Genomic DNA, 25,433 nt, shown 5'->3' with positions numbered 1-25,433 from the left:
TTGTCCTTGATTTTCCGTGAAAGGTTGAAACCCAGGACTTTACTACCTAGGTCAGTGTCAGTAGCAGTTGGTGAAATCTGCAAGCAACCGTAAGGCGGGGTTGCTGTCAGTTTGTAAGGTGTAGAATGTGAACTTCTGGGATGAGCGGAAGTTTTCTTTCCAGGTCCTGCATTGGTGGGATTGCTTTGTTTTTGGCATGCTGCCAAAACTTTCCCAAATAATTTTGTTGCATGAAACCCTGGAATGAGACAATACTACAATCAGTAATCCACAGTTACTTGTGAACCTTGCAAATCAAATCAGCCACGTATAGCCATCAATGGATTCCCATAGGGATCACTTCCCACACCAATTTTCTTCAGTATATGCCAGGGAGCAAATAACTGCCTAACATATGAATGAAGAAGGCTAGACGAGGAGAGACTGGATAATTAAATGGGTGCTGTGGAACAGTTACCTGTGTTTAAAAAGTTTTCTGTTGGAGTAAGGCAATCTGATAGCTATTAGACAATGGTGGATGGCAATTACAGACGACACTTCCACAACACTAGCCCCCCCCCCAAATCCCCCGCAATCCCCATAAATTATTACCTTGAGACTCTTCTGCAGTTTAAAAGCAAATCTCTAAATGGATGAATAGGATCTTATCTGTTTCCAGTCAGCGGCTCTGATTGTATAAGTATATAAATCAGGGTTCATGTTAATTGTGCAATTCTAATTACAATTCTGAAGTAAGATAGGTCTTTCTTTCCTTTGTCTAGTTGGAGCATTCCTCACCAAGCATGCTTGATTTGTACCAGGTATTTAGTGGCCATCCTTCACCAGTACATAATGGGAAGATGGGGATACCAACAACTTAAATTGGACAGTTCAGCTAACTGTTTGTTTGTTTTCACATGTATAGGCTGCCCCATGGTGTCAATTGATTTGAGCAGCTAGATGTTTAAAGCATGGTATGGCCCAACTATTTCAGAGAAGCATTCTTTATCTTGGGAGCAGCAATTTGATCAGGGTATCCTGCACAGTAGCTTTGACGCACTATTACCTGAAAAGCATTTGAGGTATCCTCAGGAAGTGAATGTGACAATATAAAGGCAACTCTTTTTCTTTCTTGATTTTTTATTGTTCAAGTGCTGACCATATGAACATTCCCAATCTGTCGTTCACTGTGTATCATGCAAACTCACAAATGGCCAAAGACCACCATTCACGGATACAAAAACGACCAGAATACCTCAAAATACCCTGGAAAAATAAAATATCTCAAAAATTTAGGTCAATAGATTAAGCAAGCCATTCCCACTGCCAGATACAGTGGCTACATAAGTGGTATATTTTCACTAAGAGGATGCTGCCCCCCATCCAGAATAAAATTCTGCCACCATTCAATTCAGCAACATCATACGTGAATTTTAGTGCTGGTACAATGTCAGGTTCAAGTCTGTGCATCCCAGTGATTTTCTGATGGAATCAAATAGCATGTTCCTTTGTTGTTCATAATAGGCAAAGTAGAGACTGTATTCAACCAGCAAATAAAGTATCTAATCGTCTATAATTAGATGCGATTCTGCAATTGAGCAGCATTTGATAAATATGGGCAGCACGGTGGCTCAATGGTTAGCACTGCTGCCTCACAGTGACAGCAACTCCTGTTCGATTCCACCCTCAGGTGACTGTCACGTTCTCCCTGTGTCTGCGTGGGTCTCCATCGAGTGCTCTGGTTTCCTCCCACAGTCCAAAGATGTGCAGGTTAGGTGAATTGGCCATGCTAAATTACGCATAGTGTTCAGAGATGTGTAGGTTAGGTGGGTTAGTCATTGGAAATGCAGGGTTACAGGGATAAGGTAGGAGAATGGGTCTGGGAGGAATGTCCTTCAGAGGGTCGGTGTGGACCCATTGGGCCAAATGGCCTGTTTCCATACTGTAGGGATTCTATGGATCCTGAGTGCATTAATAATTACCCAGCATGGAGGTTATGCTGGAACTGTCTAAAACATTGGTTAGGCCACAGCTAGTTTATTGTACACAGTTCTGCAATCTACATTATAGGAGGGTTGTGATAGTGTTGGAGAGGGTGCAGAGGAAATTTTGACAGACTGGTGTTGTTTTTCATACAGTAGAAAGTTTGAGAGGGAACATTATTGAGATGTATTAAGTTACAAGAGGTATAGACAGGAAGAAATATTTCCCCTTGATGGAGGGATCAATGACCAGAGCACAGATTTAAGGTAAGAAGCTTTATTTATTCATTCATGGAATGAGGGCATCACTGGCCAGGCAGCATTTATTGCCCATCCCTAATTGCCCAGAGGGCAGTTAAGAGTCAACCACCATAGGTTTAGAGGGGATATGATGGAAAGCCTTATCCCCAGGGGATGGTGGGCACATTGAACTCACTGCCTGTAAGGAAGATGGAGGCAGAAACCCTCACACGTGTTTACTTGCAATGCCAAGGTATACAAGGCAATGGGCCCGTGCTAAAAAAAAAATTGAATTAAAATAGGTGGTTGTTTCTAACCACCGCAAACATGATGGGCCTTTTTCTATGCTGTAGATCTTTCTGACTTTATTACACTATGACTCCACACTGATAACCCATTTAAGACATTCAGTCAAGCTTGTAACATAGTTAATTTATGTTTGTTAGAAGTGGCATATAATCTGTGTAGTCATATGTGGAAACATTTTCTCTGCAACCATAAAGGACATTTTCAAACTTTGCGCTTTATTTCAGTTATCAGGGAGCTTGGGGAGCCTTTTGGCACCTTTTTGTTTTTTTCTATCACAATGTCTCAGCCAATTATCAGCATCCTTCACTCTTGTATAAATTGTTGTGATTGTTTGAAATTTGGCATTCCTGCATTTATCCTGATGAATTCAAGGTAAAAAGCCTTTTTTTAAGCAATAATAAAGTACATTTGAAATGTAGTCACTTGTACACAAAACAAGCTTCAACAAAGAGTACCATCTGAGCCATAACACATTAAATGGGAGGCACGGTGGCTCAGTGGTTAGCACTGCTGGCTCACAGCACCAGGGACCCGCGTTCGATTCCACTCTCAGGCAACTGGCTGTGTGGAGTTTGCATATTCTCCCCGTGTCTGCATGGGTTTCCTCCAGGTGCTCCGGTTTCCTCCCACAGTCCAAAGATGTGGCTGTGAGGTGGATTGCCATGCTAAATTGCCCATAGTGTCCAGGGGTATGTAAGTTAGGTGGATTGGACATGGGGGATGCAGGGTTGTAGGGAAAGGGTAGGGAGATGGCATGCTCTTCAGAAGGGCAGTGTGGACTTGTTGGGCTGAATGGCCTGTTTCCACACTGTAAGGATTCTATGAAATGACAGTATAAGTTGGCCATGTACAATTTCAAAGTCTGCCAGTCTGTTAACAAGCCTTAAGACATTAATTTCTTAAAAATATTTTTATGGAAATTAATGGAGTAGCAGTAATGTCACTGGGCAAGTAATCCAGAGGCCATTCCTGGAGGAATGGATTCAAATCCCATCATGGCATCTGGTGGAATTTAAATTCAAACGATAAAAAGTCTGAAATTGAAACTATTCACAATATTAGTGATCATAAAGACACTTTCAACTGTAGTGAGAAAACATCTGGTCGAGTAATGGCTCTTAGTGAAAGAAGTCTGCCATTATTAGCTAGTCTGCCTAATTGTAATTCCAGACCTACAGAAATGTGGACCTTATTGGACTGTTCTCATTCACAGTTAAGGATGGGCAACTGGCTTTGCTAGCAATGTCCACATTCCCTGAATGAAAATAAACTGCTTCAATTTCTTGCTCACTGTTTTGTCTTGTTCAGATTTCCTGAACTAAGAGGTTCAGAAAGAGTTACTCTTAGTGATATTGCATTATGAGTACTTCAGTCTTAAGAAGCAACATTAATTTCATAACAGCTTGAGATACTGACACAAGATGATTCGAGCTTCATAGCCTCAATTTTCCCAGATGCTACTGATATAGGTTTAGAGAATCAGACACCCAACATCAAATGTTAGGTATACAGTGCACTGAATTTTTAGCAAATTGCATTATTTTGGGGAAAAGGCGAAAGCTTGAAGGCCATATGCATTACACATTTACATGGTCTTAGCTTATAAACTGAACACATTTAGGAAGATTTTAGGATTTGTTTGTCTCCTGGCTCTATTCAAGTGAACCTTTTAATCTGGTCTAATTTTTGTTACCACATAGCATATTATTTAAAATCATACTGTCATATATTATTTTCCTCAGGAGAGTTTTGTACACGATAATTATATCATCAATCTGCAAACATAACCAGATGCAGAAGTAGATTGTCATAATCACTTTCCATTTGAAAAAAAAATGTTGAAAATGATGAAGGGTTTTACATAGGCTTGTTTGCAAATTGTTGAAAACCAACAGACTGGTTTAATTAATTGGCCTGAGTTTCCATACAACAATGTCCTAATTCTGTCAGACTGTTAACATATCTTACTTGTTCTTATCTCCTCTACCAGATTCTTGCAAATAGTCATTTTCAAACTTTAATCTTCAGGAGGAAAAAAATGAAGTGTATGTAAAAGTGCTGTCATATTAGAAGATAAACACTCTAGTTACTTATCAAAAACTACAGTATTTGCTTCACTAATGAACAGCAGAGTTCATATTGAATTAGCTGTTTTAGAAAAGTCTATTTTAAATCTGCAAGATCCACGGCAGATTTGGCAAAAACATCTAGTCTCTCACTCAGTCAGTTGGTAATTGCACTGCATTTTGTGAAATAGAAACATAAGAGACTTAATTTGGTTTGTTCTGAGTGATTGACCTCAGTCAGATGTGCGGGAAGAACATTGGTCTTAGCGCCCTTTGAGGTAAAGAGCTAAAGTTTAAGAGGATTCCATCTCCTGATCTGCTTCCTAGTATTTAGGCTGAAAAATGTATCTGTGAATTGGACTCGGGACTAAGCTCAATCTTCATGTCTAACTGCTTACTGACACCTAATGTCCTGGATCAAACATAAAAGAACAGACAAGTCATTCTGATGAAAGGTCATCAACCTAAAATGGTTGATGCTGCCTGTCTTGAGTATTTCCAGTATTTTCAGTTTTCATTTTATTGTGTAAGTAACAGACACTTGGTTGATAGACTATAGGATAACCGACACTCGTGATAACAGCCAGACATACGGAGCAGGAGAACAAGAGCATTAGTGAGAAAGGATTGAATTAAAAATTGGATTATACAAAAATTCTCAAAAAATACAAGGAATTCTCCATTCCTTGCATATTCATGGGTTTATCTAAAAGTTTCTTAAATACCCCTATCTGCCGCCTCCACCACCTGTGGCAGTGCATTCCAGACTCCTCCTACTCTCGGTGTAAAGAATTTGCCCCTCACACCTCTTTTAAACTTTTCCCCCCCTTACCTGAAATGCAAGCCCCCAAGTATTAGAGATTTTAATCTGGGAAAAAGATTCTGACCATCAACACTATCTATGCATCTATTAATTTTATGGACTTCTATCAAGTCTCCCCTCAGCCTCTGCCACTCAAGAGAAAAGCAAGAAATGAAGTAGGGTCAGATGATGTAGAATATTTGTGGGTAGAGTTGCAGAACTGCAAAGGTAAAAAAACATAATGGGAGTTATGTTCAGGCCTCTGAACAGTAGTCAGGATTTGGGGCACAAGATACACAGAAGATAGAAAAGGTGTGTAAGAAACACAAGGTTACAGTGATCATGGGGGATTCCAGTATGCAGGTGGACTGGGAAAATCAGGTTGGTAGTGGATCACAAGAAAAAGAATTTTTGGAATGTCTACGAGATAGATTTTTGGAGCAACTTGTGGTGGAACCCACGAGGGAACAGGCAATTGTGGATTTAGTGTTGTGCAATGAGGCAGACTTCATAAGGGAGCTTAAGATGAAGGAACCCTTAGGAGGCAGTGACCATAATATGATAGAATTTACTCTGCAATTTGAGAGGGAGAAGATGGAATCAGATGTAACAGTATTACAGTTGAATAAACACAACTACAGAGGCATGAGGGAGGAGCTGACTAGAATTGACTGGGAGAGGAACCTAGCAGGAAAGACAATGGAACAGCATCGGCAGGAGTTCCTGGGAGTAATTTGGGAGACAGCAAAAATTCATCCATAGGAAAAAGTAGCATACCAAAGGGAAGATGAGGCAACCATAGCTGACATGGAAAATCCGGGACAGCATAAAAGCAAAACAGAAAGTATATAATGCAGTGAAGGGCAGTGGGAAGCCAGAGGAATAGGAAGCCTACAAAGACCAACAGAGGACGACATAAAAAGAAATAAGGATCGAGAAGATTAAGTATGACGGTATGCTAGCCAATAATATAAAAGATTGCAAGAGTTTCTTTAAATATATAAGGGGCAAAAGAGAGGCAAAAGTAGACTTTGGGCACTGGAAAAAGATGCTGGAGAAGTAGTATTGGGGAATGAAGAAATAGCCGAAGAACTGTATAAGTACTTTGCATCAGTCTTCACAGTGGAAGACATAAGTAATATCCCAAAAATTCAAGAGCATCGGGGTGCAGAGGGGAGTTTGGTGGCCATCACCAAATTGAAAGGTCTGAAGGTGGATAAATCACCTGGACCAAGTGGACTACACCCTAAAGTTCTAAAGGAGATAGCCAAAGAGATGGTGGAGGCGTTCAGGAATCACAGGAGTCAGGGAGGGTCCCAGAGGACTGAAAAATCACTAATGTAACCCCACTGTTTAAGAAGGGAGTAAGGCAAAAGATGGGAAATTACAAGCCAATTGGCTTGACCACGGTCATTGGTAAGATTTTGGATTCCATTGGGAAGTATGAGATTTCTGAATACTTGGAAGTGCATGGTAAAATAGGGCAAAGTCAGCATGGTTTCATCAGGGGAGGTCATGCCTGACAAATCTGTTAGAATTCTTTGAGGAAGTTACAAGCAGGTTGACTCTCCTTGGTCTAATGTATATTATTTACATGGACTTCCAAAAGGCCTTTGACATGGTGCCACACGGGAGGCTGCTGAGTAAGACAAGGACCCATTGTGTTAGAGGCAAGGTACCAGCATGGATAGAAGACTGGCTGTCTGGCAGAAAACAGAGAGTGGGGATAAAAGAGTCCTTCTCAGGATGGCATCCAGTGACTAGTGGTATTCCGCAAGGGACAGTGTTAGGACCACAACTGTTTACTGTATACATTAATGATCTAGATGTAGGAATTGAGGGCGTTCTAGCTAAGTTTGCAGTAGATACAAAGATAGGTGGAGAGACAGGTAGTATTGGGGAGGCAGGGAGGCTGCAGAAGGATTTAGACAGGTTAGGAGAGTGGGCAAAGATGTGGCAGATGGAATACAATGTGGGAAAGTGTGAAGCCATGCATTTTATGAAAGAGGAATAGGGGCATAGACTATTTTCTAAATGGGGAGAAAATTCACAAATCTGAAGTGCAAAAGGACTTCGGAGTCCTAGTCCAGGATTCTCTTAAGGTAAACTTGCGGGTTGAGTTGGTAGTTGGGAAGACAAATACAATGTTGGTATTTATTTCGAGAGGACTAAAATATAAAAACAGTGATGTATTTCTGAAGTTTTATAAAGCTCTGGTCAGACCACATTTAGAGTATTGAGAGCAATTTTGGGCCCCCTACCTCAGGAAGGATGTACTGGCCCTGGAGCAGGTCTAGAGGAGGTTCACTAGAATGATCCCAGGAATGAAAGGCTTAACATATGAGGAACATTTGAGGTCTCTGGGTCTATACTCAATGGATGTTAGAAGGTTGAGGGGGGATCTAATTGAAACTTACAGAATACTGAATGGCCTGGACAGAGTGGACTTTTGGAAAATGTTTCCATTGGCAGGAGAGACTAGGACCTAAGGGCACAGTCTTAGCGTGAAGGGAAGACCCTTTAGAATGGAGATAAGGAGAAACTTCTTCAGCCAGAGAGTGGTGGATCTATGGAATTCATTATCACGGAAGGCTGTGGAGGCCAGGTCATTCTGTATATTTAAGACAGAGATAGATAAGTTCTTGATTGACAAGGAGATCAAGGGTTACAGGGAGAAAGCAGGAGAATGGGAAGAGAAACTTATTAGCCATGATTGAATGGTGGTGCAGACTCAATGGGCTAATAGCCTATTTTCTGCTCCTGTGTCTTATGGTCTTATGGTCTAAAACAACCCGAGTTTTTCAAGCCTCTCCTTATACCTCATACCCTGTAATCCAGGCAGCATCATGGCAAACCTCTTTTGCACCCTCTCCAAAGCCTCCACATCCCTCCTGTAATGTGGCGACCAGAATTGAATGCAGAAGGAGATGGATGGGGTTGACAGCTTAGCTAGCTTCAACTGAGAGAGGCGAGAGTATTAAGGAAAGTGCCAAGGCATCAAGAATGTATGCAAATTTTCATGCCAAACTGGGAATTATACAGGAGCAGTAATGGTAGTCATAAAAGTTACTACTATATTATGAGCTTTCTGCACAGTTCCACAACAAGTGACTGATAGAGCGAAAGGACTTGAACATCTTTAATGTACATCATTAAGAGTCATTCATAAAATCACATGGCAAGGGTTTGGATCTGGGACTGTATTGGATGGGACAGGAAAAATAACAATGGCCAGGGCACGCATCAGGAATCCCTACCACCATTTCTAACACTGACAATTTTCATTCACTCTTTCAGCAAAGCATTGCAGAAACCAGGCGATTCAATTTATAGTAAGTGAGACAATTTATTTTCCAAATACTTACATAACATACCATAGTGATCCGTTCAGTGATCTAGTTGACCCAGTGCCCTGCAGACATTCAGACTGCTACAATGTGCTTCCTTTTTTGCCTTAGAGGAGCTGAAGGCAGCTGCTCATTTCTTTGGCAAAGTGGCAGTGAAGACAGCAGTGCTCAGCCTCATTATTCAGGGACCCTACCATTGCACTGCCTTCATCTCTGGAGAGATCTGGATCACAAAGGTTCACTGTCAGAGGGGCTGAGGAAGCTGAGGATTGTGAGGTTCCCACAAGCTGCATGGAACCCTTATCCACCCACCCCTTGAAATATTCAACTTCTGATGTGATTTCCTGCTGATCTGATGGGGTCTGCTTGGGAGGCAGCTGATATTCCCTATAGCCACATGCAACACTGGCCCAATCAGGGTTTGTAGCTTCTCTTATACTCTCCAGAGATCAGCACACAAGCTCTGGGGTCCAAAAATGTGGAGCTGGTAAAACGCAGCAGGTCAGACCTGCTCCGAGGAGCAGGAAAGTCAATTTTTTGGAACGGAACCCTTCTTTAGCACTTCAGAACAGTCCTGAAGAAGGGTTCTGACCCAAAATATTGACGGTTCTGCTCCTTGAATGTTGGCCAACTTGCTGTGCTTTTCCAATGCCACATTTTTTTGACTCTAGCTTCCAGCATCTGCAGTCCTTTCTGTCTCCAATCACTCAGACTTTGAACTGGCTAGCTTAGGCTCTTAACAGACTGGTCCAGATTATATCTATGCAGGATATTATGTTGCAGATACTGCATTATGTAGCTTCTCCTGAGGACTGCCAGTTTTTCATGGGAAGGGCTCATGTGCTGGAATCCCTGAGACTTGTTCATCCAATCACGAAATCTTCTTTATGCAGTGCACGAGCTCACAATTTCCCAGGGATCTCTAACCCACACTTCTGCCAAGTACTGATCCCCAAACCATGACTCTTGAGATCCTTCCTCAATGCTTCATGGAGCATCACTGAAACTGACCTCTGAGGTGTATTGTCTTTAGATGTATCCTGCACACTAAAGCTGTGCACTAAAATACAATGAAGAACTGTGGATGCTGGAGATCAGAAACAAGCAGCTCTTTTCAGCTGTTTTCTCTTCACAGATACTGCCAGATCTGCTATGTTTCTTCAGCAATTACTGTTTTGTTTGTTTCACTAAAGCTGTGTTCCTGATTTTGTATCACCAGCTCTAACACTACCCAACAAGGTGCACGTACCTGCACTGGTGCTTGGTGCACTTGTCTCATGTTTCCTTCGACTTCTTTCCCTCCTGTCTGAGGTATTCTTCAGCTCACAGGGGTGGGAACACCCCAATAAGGTCGGGAAATCTCATAAGAGGCAAGCCTGGAACTCTCATGATGGAGCATTCCAGTACTCAGCATGCTGTTAATATAGGCTTTCCTTACAAGTACAGTGTCAGCCAAACAATGTATCCCCTCCTCCCCACAAATCATGATGAATTCCCTGGATGACAGCCCTACAGGAACCATCACCACACCATGGTCACATGTTCCTCTTACTCATCTTAATGGGGATTTCACTATCACCAACATGCTAGGATTAGATGACATGCATGGGTCAGTGTATGTGCTTTCCATGTGTGTGCTATTTCATTAGGTTGACATCCTTCGATGATGCAGAGGTGCTGATGGTTTGTAGTCTCATTTCATTACCACAGTAGAGCATTTGCATGGTGGCCTAGCCATGCAAATATAAGCTTGGCACATGTCAATAATGTGCAGCTAAATTCCAGCTGGACAAAGCTCTGTGAGAAGTAGACAGAGTGAGACGGAGTGGGTGGCATGGTGGCTCACAGTGCCAGGGACTCCGGTTAAATTCTACCCTCAGGCAACTGTCTGTGCGGAGTTTATACTTTCTCCCTGTGTCTGCGTGAGTTTCCTCCAGGTACTCTGGTTTTCTCCCATAGTTCAAAGATGTGCAGATTAGGTGGATTGTCCATGCTAAATTGTCAATAGTGTCCAGGGATATGCAGGCTAGGTGGATTAGCCATGGGAAATGCAGGGCTACAGGGATAGGGTAAGGGCCTGGGTCTGGGTGGGAGGATCTTCGGAGGGTCGGTGGGGCTCGATCGGCTGAATGGGCTGCTTTCAAACTGTAGGGCTTCTATGATTACTTAATATTGGGCTAGACATTCTCATGTTTAGGGCAAGTGCTGAGTGCTTCTCCTATTGAAGCTGCGGAATAGTGGTGCTGCCAAGGTCAGAAAAGTCGAGGCAGCATGTGGGGTGTAACCCGTGAGCTGGACTACTGTGCAATTTTGTATTCCTATGCAGGTCAGAGTGTGCAGCCACTTAGAGGAAAGTGCAGAGACCAGGCCTATCGGCCTTCAGAGCTAGCCCTTCTCAGGCAGCAGAGTGAGAAGTCAAGAAAGCATGTAGTGGACTGTGATATTATTTTGTGCTGGGCTGGTTTTGACAGGCACATCAAATTGTTAGCCAGCAGTAGCATCAGCGGTGAGAATATTCCCAATTCAAAGTTCATTCAGCACTGTCAGTGATGATGTTTCCTTCAGGGAGACCTCAATTTTACTTGTAGAAGTTGGCAGCAGGCATTTGATCAGGCTTGACGCAATCATTTCCACGTACATGGCCATTCATGCCACCATGCCAGTGCGGGAGGCCCAGTTCCCACCTCTCCCATGCAGAGAGTCATTCAAAGCAGTACTTCCAGAGTAGAAATGGGATCACAACATGAAACTTCCTGAATCCAAACATCAAGAAAATCCAGAGATAGTAGGAACTGCAGATGCTGGAGAATCCGAGGGTCTAGGCCCGAAACGTCAGCCTTTCTGCTGCGATGATGCTGCTTGGCCTGCTGTGTTCATCCAGCTCTGCATCTTGTTATCAAGAAAATCCAGCCTATTTGTAGAACTAGACCACACAAAATTAGCTCCTGTTTTCCTGTTTTGTTTCCTCACAGCCCTACAATATGTCCACTTGTCTTTTTAATTTCATCATGAAGAGAGAAACAAATTGCTGGACCTGAGGTCATAGTGAATCCAAGATGAAGAGTTGAGGGGTTATCTTCTACACTTCACACCCAGAGACTGGTATTTTCTTCATAGACACCATCTAGTAGTGAGACTATGAAACACCCATAGCTTCCATTCTACCAATATTAGGTAGTGCTCAGATTTCCTTGTTAGAATAAGCATGTCGATAAAACAGGTGGGAATCAGTGGAAAGAAGGAAAGTATCAAACTTTGACTATTTCACCATCAACTAGTTTTAAAACATTTAACTATTATTCAGGTGTGGCATGTTGAGAACCAGGGATTAGAGAAGGTTTTAAATTTTTGCTGTCATACAATAAGATTAATTTATGAAATATGTGTTACAATCCAAAAATAACAGACTATAAAGGTTTCCACTTTTCCCAGTGACTGGAAGATTTTACATGAAATAGGTTACATAAGTTTCGACTTTCTTTGTAATGGTCATGAAATCAGAGTCAAAACATTTATGTTGTTTTGCCATTCACATTTTCAAACTGGCTCTTTCTATCCTAGTGTTAAATTGTTCACAATTACAGCATATAATCTGTTTATTTAATTTCCAGTTTAGTGGAAAATTTTGCCAATCCTTTTAATATAAACTGAGAATATTATTTCTGTCAAAAATATAATTGCAATTGAGACCTGATGTTCCTTGCCCCTCTCTGGAGAGGCAGAATCTTTTCAAAATGCTTTCTGAAGTGTTTGCCCTGACAGCAATCTTTTTGCCATCTGACCTGCATCAGTGGGTTATGTTCACTAGAACGAATCCAGAAAATTCAGAATCACAGATGGGGAGAATTGATGAATTGCCAATGGGGTAGATTTAGGAACTGTAACTTACTGTGTAAGTGTAATTTACATCCTTAGATTATCCCAAAGAGCTTCACAGTCAATCAGTTACATTTTTTAATGTCTAGGAGATAAGAGTCTAGGAGTCCTGATGAAGGGTGTAAACCCAAAATGCCAACTTTCCTGCACCTCTGTCTGACCTGCTGTGTTCCTCCAGCTCCACACTGTGCTGACATTTTTTAGTGTGGTCAGTTGCCTTGCCACAGAGGCTAGCATGTCCCATGCAAGGTCTAATAAACTGCAATGACAGTGAAATTGATGATATTTGTTCAAAGATGAATGTGGGCAAAGAAAGGACATTTAGGGATTTGAATTTTTTTTTCTCTGTAGAAAGGTGTCACAAAAGCCTGAAAAAAATTAGTTTATTTCAATGGCTCAGCCTATATCAATACCTTTGACAATTCAATACTTTCTTGGTACCATACTGAAATGTCAATTTGTTACGTGTTGAAGTCTGAAATGGGGTTAAACTCTCAACCTTCTCACTCAGTTTAAACTGAGCCAAATTCTCATAACTCTAAGGTTAGCACAGCTATCTCACAGCGCCAGGGACCCGGGTTTGATTCCACCCTTGGCTGACTGTCTGTGTGGAGTTTGCACATTCTCCCCGTGTCTGCCAGTCTTGTCAGGTGAGAACAGACCTGCTGGGGAAGGACTGCAACCTTTAATTTTGTAACACAATTGTATTCACAGTCAGTAATCGCTGCCTGAATCTGAGTCAGAACCAATAAACATGAAAACAAAATTGCTAGACTTCATGACATTAGGTAAAATAAGGACAATCTTGTGAATAATTTGTTGGATCTTCTTAAGTTACTTAGTTTGTAATTAATCAATAGCACTCTTCTTTTCCTTTTCTTTTCCTTTTCTTTAGGGGGCCAGCTTTGGTGTACAATGACTAAAATGCTGTCAGAGGGTGAGGAACTGATTGCATTTGCAGTGGAATTTGACTCCAGGCTTCAAGCTGTCAGCCAAATGGCCATCACAGAGGGCATGTATCCAGCCCGCCTACTGGACACAATACAGCTGCTCCCTCAGCAAGCAGCTATGGCATCTATTTTACCTACTGCAATAGTAAACAGTAAGTTTAGAAATTACGCTTATATAGTCATGAGTCTTTTATTTTTGACATGACATAACTGTCCTTAAGTAATCAAGTAGAAAATAGTTTTAATCTGCTTTTTAAAGATTATGCATATGACAGGAAGCATTTTGTGTGAAATTGCGGTGAAAAAATTGATGTGATTATAAAATGATTTTTCATTTTCTGTACTCTTACAGATTTTTACATAAACTAACACATATGAAAAGTTCTTGTGAAAATATTTATTCTCATGTCTGCCCAAACCAACTCATATGAATACTTTACAGTTAGCCAAACAAATGTTGTGACTATTGCTTTAAGACATAGCACTTTGTTTTTTGGCAGGAAAGCTGATGAACCTCAGCCCAGATTGGCTTTAATGAAACAACGTGAGGAATGTTAATGCTGGTTAACTGGCTTAAACCCAGACTCTATGCGAATCACTTATGTGTCATCTGTTCCCCTGCATTACAACAAGCACATTTTGTGATATTTATAATTTATCTCATGGATCATATTCCCTTATACTTGCATTTGATAAATGTATATAATTTGTGCAGTACTTCTTAACAGAACCCTGAAATCTTGACAAACCTTGTATTATTTGAGGGAAGTAGAAGGGTGTCATTTTTTCGTGAGAGCATCTTGCAATTCCATCAATGCCTTTTGACGCAATTACATAATCTCACACAACTACTGTAAACATTTGCCACAGTGAAATTACCCCTTTAAATCACATGATGAAAAATAAAAAAGGCTGGGCCAGAAAAAGAAGTTGACCGTTACTTTTGATGTCAAGGAATGTGAATTGTCTATTAATTTATGATTTTCCAATTACAGCTTTCACCATAGGTAAAAATTTCAAATTTGATGGAGATATAAGTATGTGTTAATGGATCACCACCTGTTCTGCACCCCACCTGATTTCTCTTCCACTTAAAATCAATTAAAAAAAACAGAACAGGCAACATATAATGGGCCCACAATCCATAATTACTTCTTTTATGCTCCTTTCAAAGTTAAATGTTTTGTACAATGTCTATTTAAAATATAGGATCTATTTGAACAGTTCCACAGAGTTGGAAAGCAAATACTATGGATGCTGGAAATCTGGAAAAAACCCCAGAAAATACCGACAAATCAGTCAGCATCTTTGGTGGGAATAGAGGGATTGAAGTTTTGAATGTGGACCTTCTTTCAAAGCAAAGTGGTCTGTGCTTGCAACATCTGTGACATTAATTTCTCTGTTTTCTCCTGGGATGCTGCCTGACCAATTTTTTTTTTGTTTTTGTTTCTGTTTCACAGAAGCAGAGACTGTCTCACCATGATCAAAGATTAGATAGTTACCAATTTAAACAAAACACTGGTAGAATTAAGACTGAACAAAAGGTTATACTTTATGTTCCATATCCAGAATTCATCACATGCATGTTTTAAAGAAGCTTAATGTGATGGAATTTGAATAATTGGTTAATTTGGATGAAAAAAATGGAGGCCTGATTATTTCACAATCTTGAAGAAAGCAAAAAAACTTAATATAACCTCAAAATTGTTTTAATAATTAAAAACTACCTGATTTCACCAATACTATAATGTACATATATTCTTTCTTTGCAGAGGATATCTTTCCATGCAAGTCATGTGGAATTTGGTACCGCAGTGAACGCAACCTGCAGGCTCACCTCATGTATTACTGCAGTGGGAGACAAAGAGAAGCATCCTCACTATCAGATGAGAAAGAGGCTGGTCCTCTTCAGCAACCATGCCCTTACCCACATTGCAACAAGAGCTTCCCCAATGCCAGGGCTCTTGAAATTCACATGAATTCACACAGTGGTAAGAGTCACCATGGGGTAATTTGAATTTTGCGTTGTTAATTTACTGATAGCTGCAAAATGGAGTTTAGAAAGTTACATAGACTGAACTAAGGGATAATTTAGGATGCTGTTTCTAGCCTGTTAAATTATAATCACAGTACTCAAAGATAGTAAATGATTTGAATAGCACTATATCTCAAACCAACCATTACAAAACAACTAGAAATGCAGCTTTATGTTAAATGTGGAAGTTGCAGTATCCCTATTGAAGTCTTATCAGAGTATTAGTACATGTGCATGTGTTAGATAAGTTGACTTAAATTAATAGCAACCTACCTCAATGAAAGTACATTCTGAAGCAAACATTATTTGCCCAGTTAAGCTGTTCATTCATGTTAAAAAAGAAATTAAAGGAACAGTGTTCCTTAATTGGCACTGCAGATGTTACAATGCTAATGTTGCAAACCTATCAACAATAAAACGTAAATTACATAAAGGTAGCAAATTAGGATGCTACTACAAGGTAGGACATGGGATTGCACCTCTAATTGTTCCAGGGCAGAACTACAGACTTAAACAGAGTTGCTGTCGGCAGGTATATAGGCAGACTAAGCATTCCTTCACAAATAGTGAGGACAATTAATGCAACAGCCAATCTGAAAATGGTCCTAGCCGACTCCTAGTGGTTAATTTTAGAATAGCATCTACCTGGAAATACTGTCTTGAAAACGAGGTGAACAAAAAGAGAAGGCAGCCAAGAAACCACAAGCATAAGGTATGTTAACACAAGCCAGCGTCTTCTCAAATAAAACAACTTATGTCTTTAGCAAATATGCATCCTACCATTTCAACACAAATTTGCTGAGAAGATTATATTTGTGCACATATACCTTTCTGCCATAATATATTAGGTGGCACTAAATCAGTTTGTTACTGTGTTCTATCAGTCAATTGGAGTTGGACACAGTCAGGATCAACAAAGTCTGAGGAAGGTTATAGTGCCTTGGGTCACAAGCTGAAATGTTTGCCAATGTTTCAAGTGTTAATTAACCTGTTACACATTTACATTTCTATTCTTCAGATGTTTAGAACCTGACCTTATTTTAATTTTCAATTGTTGAATTTGGTTTGGGCTTCATTCTAATAATAAACACGTATCCAACGCAAGGATAATTTCATACTCACCTAAAAGGTCACTGCAAATGCAACAGCATGCAAATGTTCTTTCATATTGCGCCTATGATAATTGGGTTATTGTAAGCATAAAGAAGGGCTTTCCAATACGTGCAGACACAGATCTTGATTTTAACCCTCAAGTAGCTATGTAGGAATGGGTGGCGTGCAATGATAGCATGACAGGCTGGGCAATTTTAACAGGTGGGTTTCATTTTTATGCTGCTTGCTGGCTTCTCAACCTAAAATGACCACAAGGTTGTGGAGAAACAGGTGTCCAGCCTCTAAATCAGACCTGGCAGCATAGTTTCTGTACTGCTATGGAATGAAATCCTGGTCAGGAGAAGTAGAAAGAAGTATGGCACATGGGAGGGCCAAGTATTTATCTGTGGAGCTCGGGAGCACAGTTTTGCTCCTCACGAGGAATCTGAAATAAAAGTCTTATTGTGCTCGGCCTTTGCTGTTTTCGTTGGCTGCTGTTCTGGACAGTGTTTGCCTGGTAAAGAAACCTCCAAGCCTCCCATGCTCAAGTTTCAGGTTAAAATAAAATGAAGTAATTGGACCGTGGTCTACAGGTTTACATATGGTCTGCCAATCTTGAGTGAGTCCCATTCCCTTTTACAATTTAGGACTGGATTTTACAGCTGTCAAGCAAGAGGATGGCAGATGGTGGGATGCATTTTTACCAGCGGTGAGGTGGCATTAGGAAGCCCATCCATCCATGAGCCAATTGAGGTCCTTAATTACAAAGGCAATGTATGGCCATTGAGACTCCCTACACATTACTTATCCTTTCCTCACTTTGCCATTTCCACCATGGCATAATTACATCACCTCGTCCTCCCTCACCAGGGATTTTACCCTATTTTTGGGCTCCGTCACAGCATAACTTCTTCAGGACTGAATGCAAATCCCAGCAGTGACCATCTGATGGGATTTACAAGCTGAGATAACAAGGTGTAGAGCTGGATGAATACAGCAGGCCAAGCAGCATCAGAGGAGCAGGAAGGCTGACGTTTCGGGCCTGGACCCTTCTTCAGAAATGGGGGAGAGGAAGGGGGTTCTGAAATAAATAGGGAGAGAGGGGGAGGCAGATAGAAGATGGATAGAGGGGAAGATAGGTGGAGAGGAGACAGACAGGTCAAAGAGGCGGGGATGGAGCCAGTAGAGGTGAGTGTAGGTGGGGAGGTAGGGAGGAGATAGGTCAGTCCAGGGAGGACGGACAGGTCAAGGAGGCGGGATGAGGTTAGTAGGTAGGAGATGGGGGTGGGGCTTAGGGTGGGAGGAGGGGATAGGTGGGAGGAAGGACAGGTTAGGGAGGCGGGGATGAGCTGGGCTGGTTTTGGGATGCGGTAGGGGGAGGGGAGATTTTTGAAGCGAAGCGATTTTGAAGGGATTTACAAGCTGCTATCCATTGGATTGTCTGGCAGTTACAGAAGACTGATTGGGACTAAAGGAACACCTCAAGCCAATTATCAGCTCAACAGCTGTTACATAGTTGGGAGGAGTGGAGACTTTGCCACTTAGAAACCAGGGGCTGGATCTTGTTTATCAGGGAGTGGTGTTTAAAGTTGAGGTTATGATCTTCACAGCTTTCCTTTGTCCTCTTAAGGAATTTTATCTAGGTTATAAACTGAACTGCAGATCATTGCTGAACTGATATTCTTAACTTTCAATAGTATGTGCAAATAAAACTGGGACTATGTTGCAGCTTACTGTGGTGAGCTACAAGTTCAAGATCATAGATCATAGAATCCCAACAGTGTGGAAACAGGCCCTTTGGCCCAACAAGTCCACACTAACCCTCAGAGCATCCCACCCAGACCCATTCCCCATAACCCACCTAATCTGCACATCCCTGAACACTATGGGTAATTTAGCATGGCCAATCCACCTAGCCTGCATATCTTTGGACTGTGGGAGGAAACCGGAGCACCCGGAAGAAACCCACGCAGACATGGGGAGAACGTGCAAACTCCACACAGTCGCCCGAGGGTGGAATTGAACCCGGGTCCCTGGCACTGAGGCAGCAGTGCTAACTAGCTTAAATGCAGAGTGATTCTGCATCAGGTTCTTCTGGAATTTCTCATAGCATACAATAAGAAAAACATTTCTACAGCAGCACTTCCCAAAGCCTTTTCCCCTTTACAGCTCTGTTTTTATGCTTGAAAATTGCCATGACCCCAGGGATGGTGATTGACGGGTAGACCTGTCAGTGGGGCAAGAGGGAAGCAGTGTGTCATACTGGAGGGGGAGGAGGGTTGGAGTAGAATATTTAGCTCCTCACCATGTACACAGTGCAAGTAAAGATTTGAGAATTTCACTCTATCCAGATCCACTGACAATTAACTGAGTTTCATGATTGATTCCACAATGTAGAATTCCTACATTGTGGAAGCAGGCCATTCAGCCCATCAAGTCCACACCAACTTCCAAAGGACATCCCACTCAGGCCCATCCCATCAACCCTACATTTCCCATGGCTACCTAACTTGCACATCTTTGAACTATGGGGGGAAGCCAGACTACCCAGAGGAAACCTATGCAGAGACAGAACAAATGTGCAAACTCCACACGGACAGTCAGTAAGGGTGGAATTGAACCTAGGTCCCTGTCACTGAGGCAGCAGTGACTAACCACTGAGCCATCCACCATTCTTATCTCTGCATTAACTTGAAGGGAAATAAATAAAATCATTTTTTTATATGTATTAATTTTTAAAAATGATTGCAATGAGGAAAGATAACATTCGGCTCCATGTTAGAAATGGAAGAACTTTGTTTCAATGTGTTGTACTGAAATATTTAAACATGTTTTGATTCGAGCTTTTCTATTTGAAAATTGTGTTTAGTGAAAGATATGTATTGAATAAAAATTAATACCACAATGATATCACCTCTTATTGTCTAAATTCAAACAAGAATCTATTTTAATTGACCTTTAACTCTTTGAATGTCAGGCATCTTTTAGAAACTCATTAAATCCACAATAACCTGAAGGTGATTTGTGGCATTATAAACCAATAAATGCTTAATTTTACATGATGCTGTATTAACTGCTGTTGTAAAGCAGGCACTAACCATTTTCTTTTGCAAGACTCAATGTCTATGTCAGTTGACAGAGGACTATCAACCTAATTAGGCAGTCGTTTATCTAGCTAAATTTTTGGTTGACATTTTAGTTTCTTTAAATATACTTCAACAGTCATTTTTCAGTTTGTCAACTAGTACCTGTAGTAATTTTTCCAACTGAGCACTTCTTGCAGGCTACGGACATATTAGGACATTGTATGTGCCCTGAGTAGATTTGTTCCATCTATTTGCCAGGGCAACATTGGAAAACGCTATATCCGCTGTTAGATAGCCACCACAAAATGTTTTCTGTTAAAGTCTTCTGTGCTGTTTTCCTCTCTCCTGTTTGATAAATATATATTTGCACAAATATTGTTTAATTGTAGCTGATGTCTTATTAGGGTGTAGCTCCAAGGCTACAACACAGTCCGAGGCTCTGATAAAGGTAGATGTCAGAGAAGTGATAGCTACCTGAATCCTGAGATTGCATTACAGCTTTTCAACAGTTTCAGTACCTCCTGTTTTATTTTATATAGTATTTGTAACATATGATTTGATCAGTCTAATAAAAGATTGTCTAGGTTTCTCTTTAAAGTGGTAAGGCAGAAAGCATCATTGCCATTAAAAAAACTTGGATATGCATTTGATGTTCTGTAACCTGCAAGCTGCGGACCAAGAGTTGAAAGGTGGAGTTAGGCTGCATAACTCCTCATCAGATGACACACATACAGTGGGCCAAATGAACTCCTCCTATGCTGTAAATCATTTTATTTCTCAAAGAATTTTATACAGTGATGCACCGACATTTTGTATTTGCCACACAGCAGGCTATGTGTGACAAATATTACTTCTTGGATCATTGCTTAATAATTTATACTTTTTATAGTAAATAAATAATGTGTAGAAGTCCCCATACAGTCCTTAAAATGATTATTCTACCTGACATTGTGCAAAAATCTACTCTCGTGTTGCTATACATCCTTCACACAATAGAGAGATTGCCTGATCTCTTGCATTATTAGTGGTTTGTCCTTCAAATAGCTATGGCTAAAGTACCTTAAAGAAAAGCTCAGAAGACCACAACAGACTGGAAGTGATTCCTGATAGTGTTAAGTAACAAATGCTTAACTTTATAATGGCATTGTATTATCTGCTATTGTAATACATGCACTAACCCATGTATTTTGAAACAGTTACTATGTTATAACAACAGACTATCATCTTAATAAGGCAAATATCAATTCAGCAAAATTGTTGACTATCATTTCTGATTTATTTAAATTCCCATTCTTCGATGTTAGCAATGCTAAGTTTATCCAAACCTCCCCCATTCATAGTTTTGTAAAAAGCAAGGGATGGTAAAAAACTGAATTATGGCTAGCTTTTCTGGTTTTCAAAGTATTATGTAAACTTGATATATCGATTTATTTTTAAAAATTGACAAGTTCACAGAGATGAATACCAAGGTTAATAAATGTGAGCCAAAGTACAGGGCAAACATATTACTTGATCGACTTTCCATTGCAAATCTACTATCAGTCTGGAGTTCCAATAGTGAAAAATGTTTTCTTTCTGAACAGGTTTGAAAATTGAAGAGCCCCTTTCTGCTGGTGCCAGCCTGAAATGTACCATCTGTGACTACATAGCAGACAATGTGTTGAGCTTCCAACACCATATACTCACCCACCTCACACCAGCTGCCTTCAAATGCAGTCATTGCCACTTTGGATTCCAGAACCATAGGAAGCTGATGCAGCACCAGGAGCTCCATCACAGTCAGAGCAGGAGGTTGCGAAGGGAAAGTGAAAATGAACACTCACCAGTCAACAGTGAGGACACTTTGCAGTCGATAACAGCAGATACAGCAAGCAGACAGGATGTCCCTCCATCTCCAGGCATCAGCCAAAATAAAGAAATCTGCTCTGACACAGAGGGAGAAAAAGTAGAGAAAAATGTACAGTTGGGTGTAACAAGTCTGAAGAATGAAACACAGCCTGCAGGAAACAGGCAGGGTTTCCCATATACCAGAATCAAATCAGAGCCGTCCAGCCCACGGCTTGCTTCTTCTCCAATTCAACATAACATAGGATCCAATGTCCCAATGGCTCCCTTCCTTTCTCAGTTCTCTCTCTCCCAAGATATCTCTATGGTCCCCCAAGCTTCAGAAATCCTGGCTAAAATGTCTGAATTGGTACATCGTAGGTTAAGACAGGGTGGCAGCAACTATCCCCCTGTCATTTACAGTCCATTGGTACCAAAAGGGGCTATTTGTTTTGAATGCAATATCACGTTCAACAACTTGGATAACTACTTGGTTCACAAAAAACATTATTGCAGCACCCGCTGGCAGCATGTAGCTAAGTCGCCAGACTTCGCCAACACCGGTGAGAAGGTACCAGAGACAGTTAGTCCCAGTAGTGGGCATAGTCCTATTAACATTCACAGTGCCCTTTGTAATTTACCTGATCCAGAAAATCCACTTGTTCAGCCAACTAATATTAACTCTTCTGTAGTCGTAGACGTTGCTGGCTCAAATGGGAAAAGTCCGGAAAAAGATATTTCTACGCAGTTAAAAAAAGAGTCAGCTGCTAGTAGCAATGATGAACAATTGAATGGCAAGTCCAAGGATGGGAACTGCCCCGGCACTCCCATATTGGACATCGCTAATGATCCGAATAAAACTACATGTGAAGCTTGCAATATAACCTTTAGCAGACATGAAACATACGCTGTGCACAAACAATACTACTGCGCTTCACGTCATGATCCACCAGTGAAACGTATGGCGGCAAATAAGGTACCAGCGATGCAAAGAACTATACGTAGCCGCAAGCGGCGGAAAATGTATGAGATTTCCCTCCCAGAACAGGAACAGAGATCGCAGATGGTCCATCAAGCTTTTCTTAGTGTATCAGCCATGGGGAGTCCTGGAACGTCTTCTCAAGAATCCCTAGACAATCTAGGTGAACCCTCCCACCAGAGACCCGACATGTTACTTGGAAAGCATGTGGAGCCCTCCATCCCTGGGATTCGAAATGTGACATCTGTCAAGTGCAGTGCCCCGTTGCCTGTCGTTGTCGGAATGGAACTGGATCTTCCCATGGATTTAAGCAAAAAGTGTTCGCCTCAAACTGAAAAAACAGCCTGTTCTCCTAAAAGACTTTTAGACTATCATGAATGTACTGTGTGCAAGATTAGTTTTAACAAAGTAGAAAGTTACCTTGCTCACAAGCAAAACTTTTGTCCAGGAATGGGTCACCAACGTGGTGAAGTAACCCACTTAGAACAAACAAAATTTCAAGAGCTGCAAAAAGAAGGTGCTTCGGTGAAAAGTGAAACAATCAGCCCTGCAGGCAGCAATGAACGAAATATAATCGCATGTGAGAAAAATGAAAGTTCAAAGCTCATCTCTCCAAATGGAAGTATATTCCCCACACAATTAACAACCCTCCAAGGGCTGAAAACTTTCAATGAGGCAGCTCAAATCATTTCTGCTAAGGAAGAAAACAAGAACTTGCTCTATCCAAATTGCCTTTATCCTGGAGCAATAAAAAAATTGACTGGGACTGAGCAGTTATCTCCATATTATGGAGTTAAGCCTACTGACTATATCTCAGGAGCTGTTTTCATACGCAGTGAAATGGATGAGCTGGTGCAAGTCACACGTGATAAGATTGATCCTTCTCCAGATCATTCTGTTTCCAATGGATGTTCTCTTCAGAAGAAGGAACCTGTTCCATCAGTGCCAAAGAGCAGGGGTATGATAGCAGTCAATGGAGGAATCAAACAGGAAAACAGGCCTTTCTCAGGCAACCCACATCAAGATAGCTTATCCCAGAGTTTCCAACAACCAGCCAGCCAAGAATCTCCTCCTTGGGTTGCTGAGAGTCCCACTCCTGCGACTGAAAATGCCTTGCCCTCAGCTAAAGCGTCATTGGAAGAGCAATTAGTTCACACACCAAAAAGCATTGGTGGTTCTGTCCAGCCCACAAACAGTGGAAAATACTGTCGTCTCTGTGACATTCAATTTAATAACTTGTCTAACTTTATAACTCACAAGAAGTTCTACTGCTCGTCACATGCTGCGGAACATGTCAAATGAAAATGAAATGTCATGCACTGCGTCTGTCTGTAGTATAGTGTTAGCCATGCACAGTTTGTATAAAAAAATAAAAAATGCTGCTTGAGTTACATCAGGACAGTTACACCAGGACAATCAAGGGATAGCTGTGTAGTTCAATGGCTTGAGGCTAGTCTGTCATTTCATAATGCTGTTCATAAGTCTTGATATTGATGTGAAATGTCCGTGCTATTTTTCACCAGAATTAATTTATTTTCCAAGCAGTATTCATAGCTGTGGTTAAATTTCAATTTTTATTTAAAAAAGTTTATACTGAAATTGTTTTTAATGTTATTGTATAGTTATTCTCGTGAAACAATTACGGTTTGCACTGTAGAAAGAGGTCTGAGTCACATACATAGAGACAGCATTTGTAGGTAAACTGGTGAGGTAAAGCACTTGTGTATTCAAATATCCCTGTATTTGTTGCAACTTTGCTGTAAATGCCAAAATATAAGTTGCATTAACTTAAGACTGCAAATGCCGAAGTAGGCCTTAAAAACTACTAAAGTGGCATATAAAATTCCATTTCATATTTAATACATTTTCAGACCTAAATTGCAGCTTATATATCAGCATATACAGTAATTAGTAGGCTTTGCATAAGATGAAATATATGTAGCAGTTTGTTCCTATCCATTTTCTTAAACTGAGGTATGTATGTTTTATTGAAGTTGTTAACTTTCTTGTATAGTAATCTGTACTGTACTTTCCTTTGCTGATGCTTTTGTCTCACTTTTGAAACATTTGCTGTAAAATGCAAAATTTAATATGAACAACATTACTGGAAGCAGTATTGAACAGTAGTTGAAACCTTCATGCTGTACGTTATTGAAAATATAATTAGTAGTTGCAGTTTGCTGTTGCAAAAGTCATCTAGGGGACAATAATATCTGAATAATGGAGTACCAATACTGCAACTGGTGATAAAACAAATATTGTTCTACTTCTGATAGAAATTATTTCTCAACAATGTTGTTACTATGCATGTGTATGGATGGAATAAAGATTCCATAAAGTGAGAGAACCTTACATGGCTTACATCATTGTTGTGCATGGATTGATATTTTTAATCAATGTGTGTAAATATTTCAAGATTGTTTCGTGGAAGTACTTTGCTCTTTCAGATGATTTGCAAGGTTTAAGTTTGGAAATTTTGGTTCTAGCACAATGAATTTTCATTGACATCTGTACAGATAACACACAGTTTCCTGTACAAGCTGAAATGTTATTTTGCCGTAGTACTGTGGAAGATGGCGATACTGCATTGTTATCACCATAGCTAATTGTCATAGAATGCCAGGCCACTCATGCCTGTAGTCCTCTTGGTGCTTGTTCACAAATATATACAAGTGTAAGAACTGGTGTGTTTCTGGGACAATAATCCCCAGAGAGCGGGATAGAGTTAGTGACTTTGGATTTTTTTGGGGGGTATGGATGTTGTTCTAGTGATAATAACTATGGGCCCTCTAATTCTTAACAGGTTATTTCAATGGACAGAGAGTTGTTGGAGCAGCACAGACTAGGGTTGTGCATTGAGACCTTG

General features: G+C 40.7%; 1 protein-coding gene across 1 annotated transcript in view; it reads left to right on the top strand.

Moving 5' to 3' along the window:
* The window catches only part of zfpm2a (zinc finger protein, FOG family member 2a), a gene marked incomplete at its 5' end in the record, with an annotated part of 198,739 nt that extends 173,930 nt beyond the window's left edge, over positions 1 to 24,809 (top strand). Inside the window, 3 exons of the mRNA XM_048595900.1 lie at positions 13,497 to 13,703; positions 15,324 to 15,542; positions 21,348 to 24,809. Of these exons, the coding sequence (XP_048451857.1) occupies positions 13,497 to 13,703; positions 15,324 to 15,542; positions 21,348 to 23,869 (2,948 nt within the window). The remainder of the gene's footprint in view (positions 1 to 13,496; positions 13,704 to 15,323; positions 15,543 to 21,347) is intronic.
* Positions 24,810 to 25,433: the final 624 nt, after the last annotated feature.

This window comes from Rhincodon typus, chromosome 4, assembly GCF_021869965.1.
Source record: "Rhincodon typus isolate 14 chromosome 4, sRhiTyp1.1, whole genome shotgun sequence".
NCBI lineage: Eukaryota > Metazoa > Chordata > Chondrichthyes > Orectolobiformes > Rhincodontidae > Rhincodon > Rhincodon typus.
Note: the sequence above shows the minus strand (reverse complement) of the source record. Positions and strands in the feature narration are given on the sequence as shown.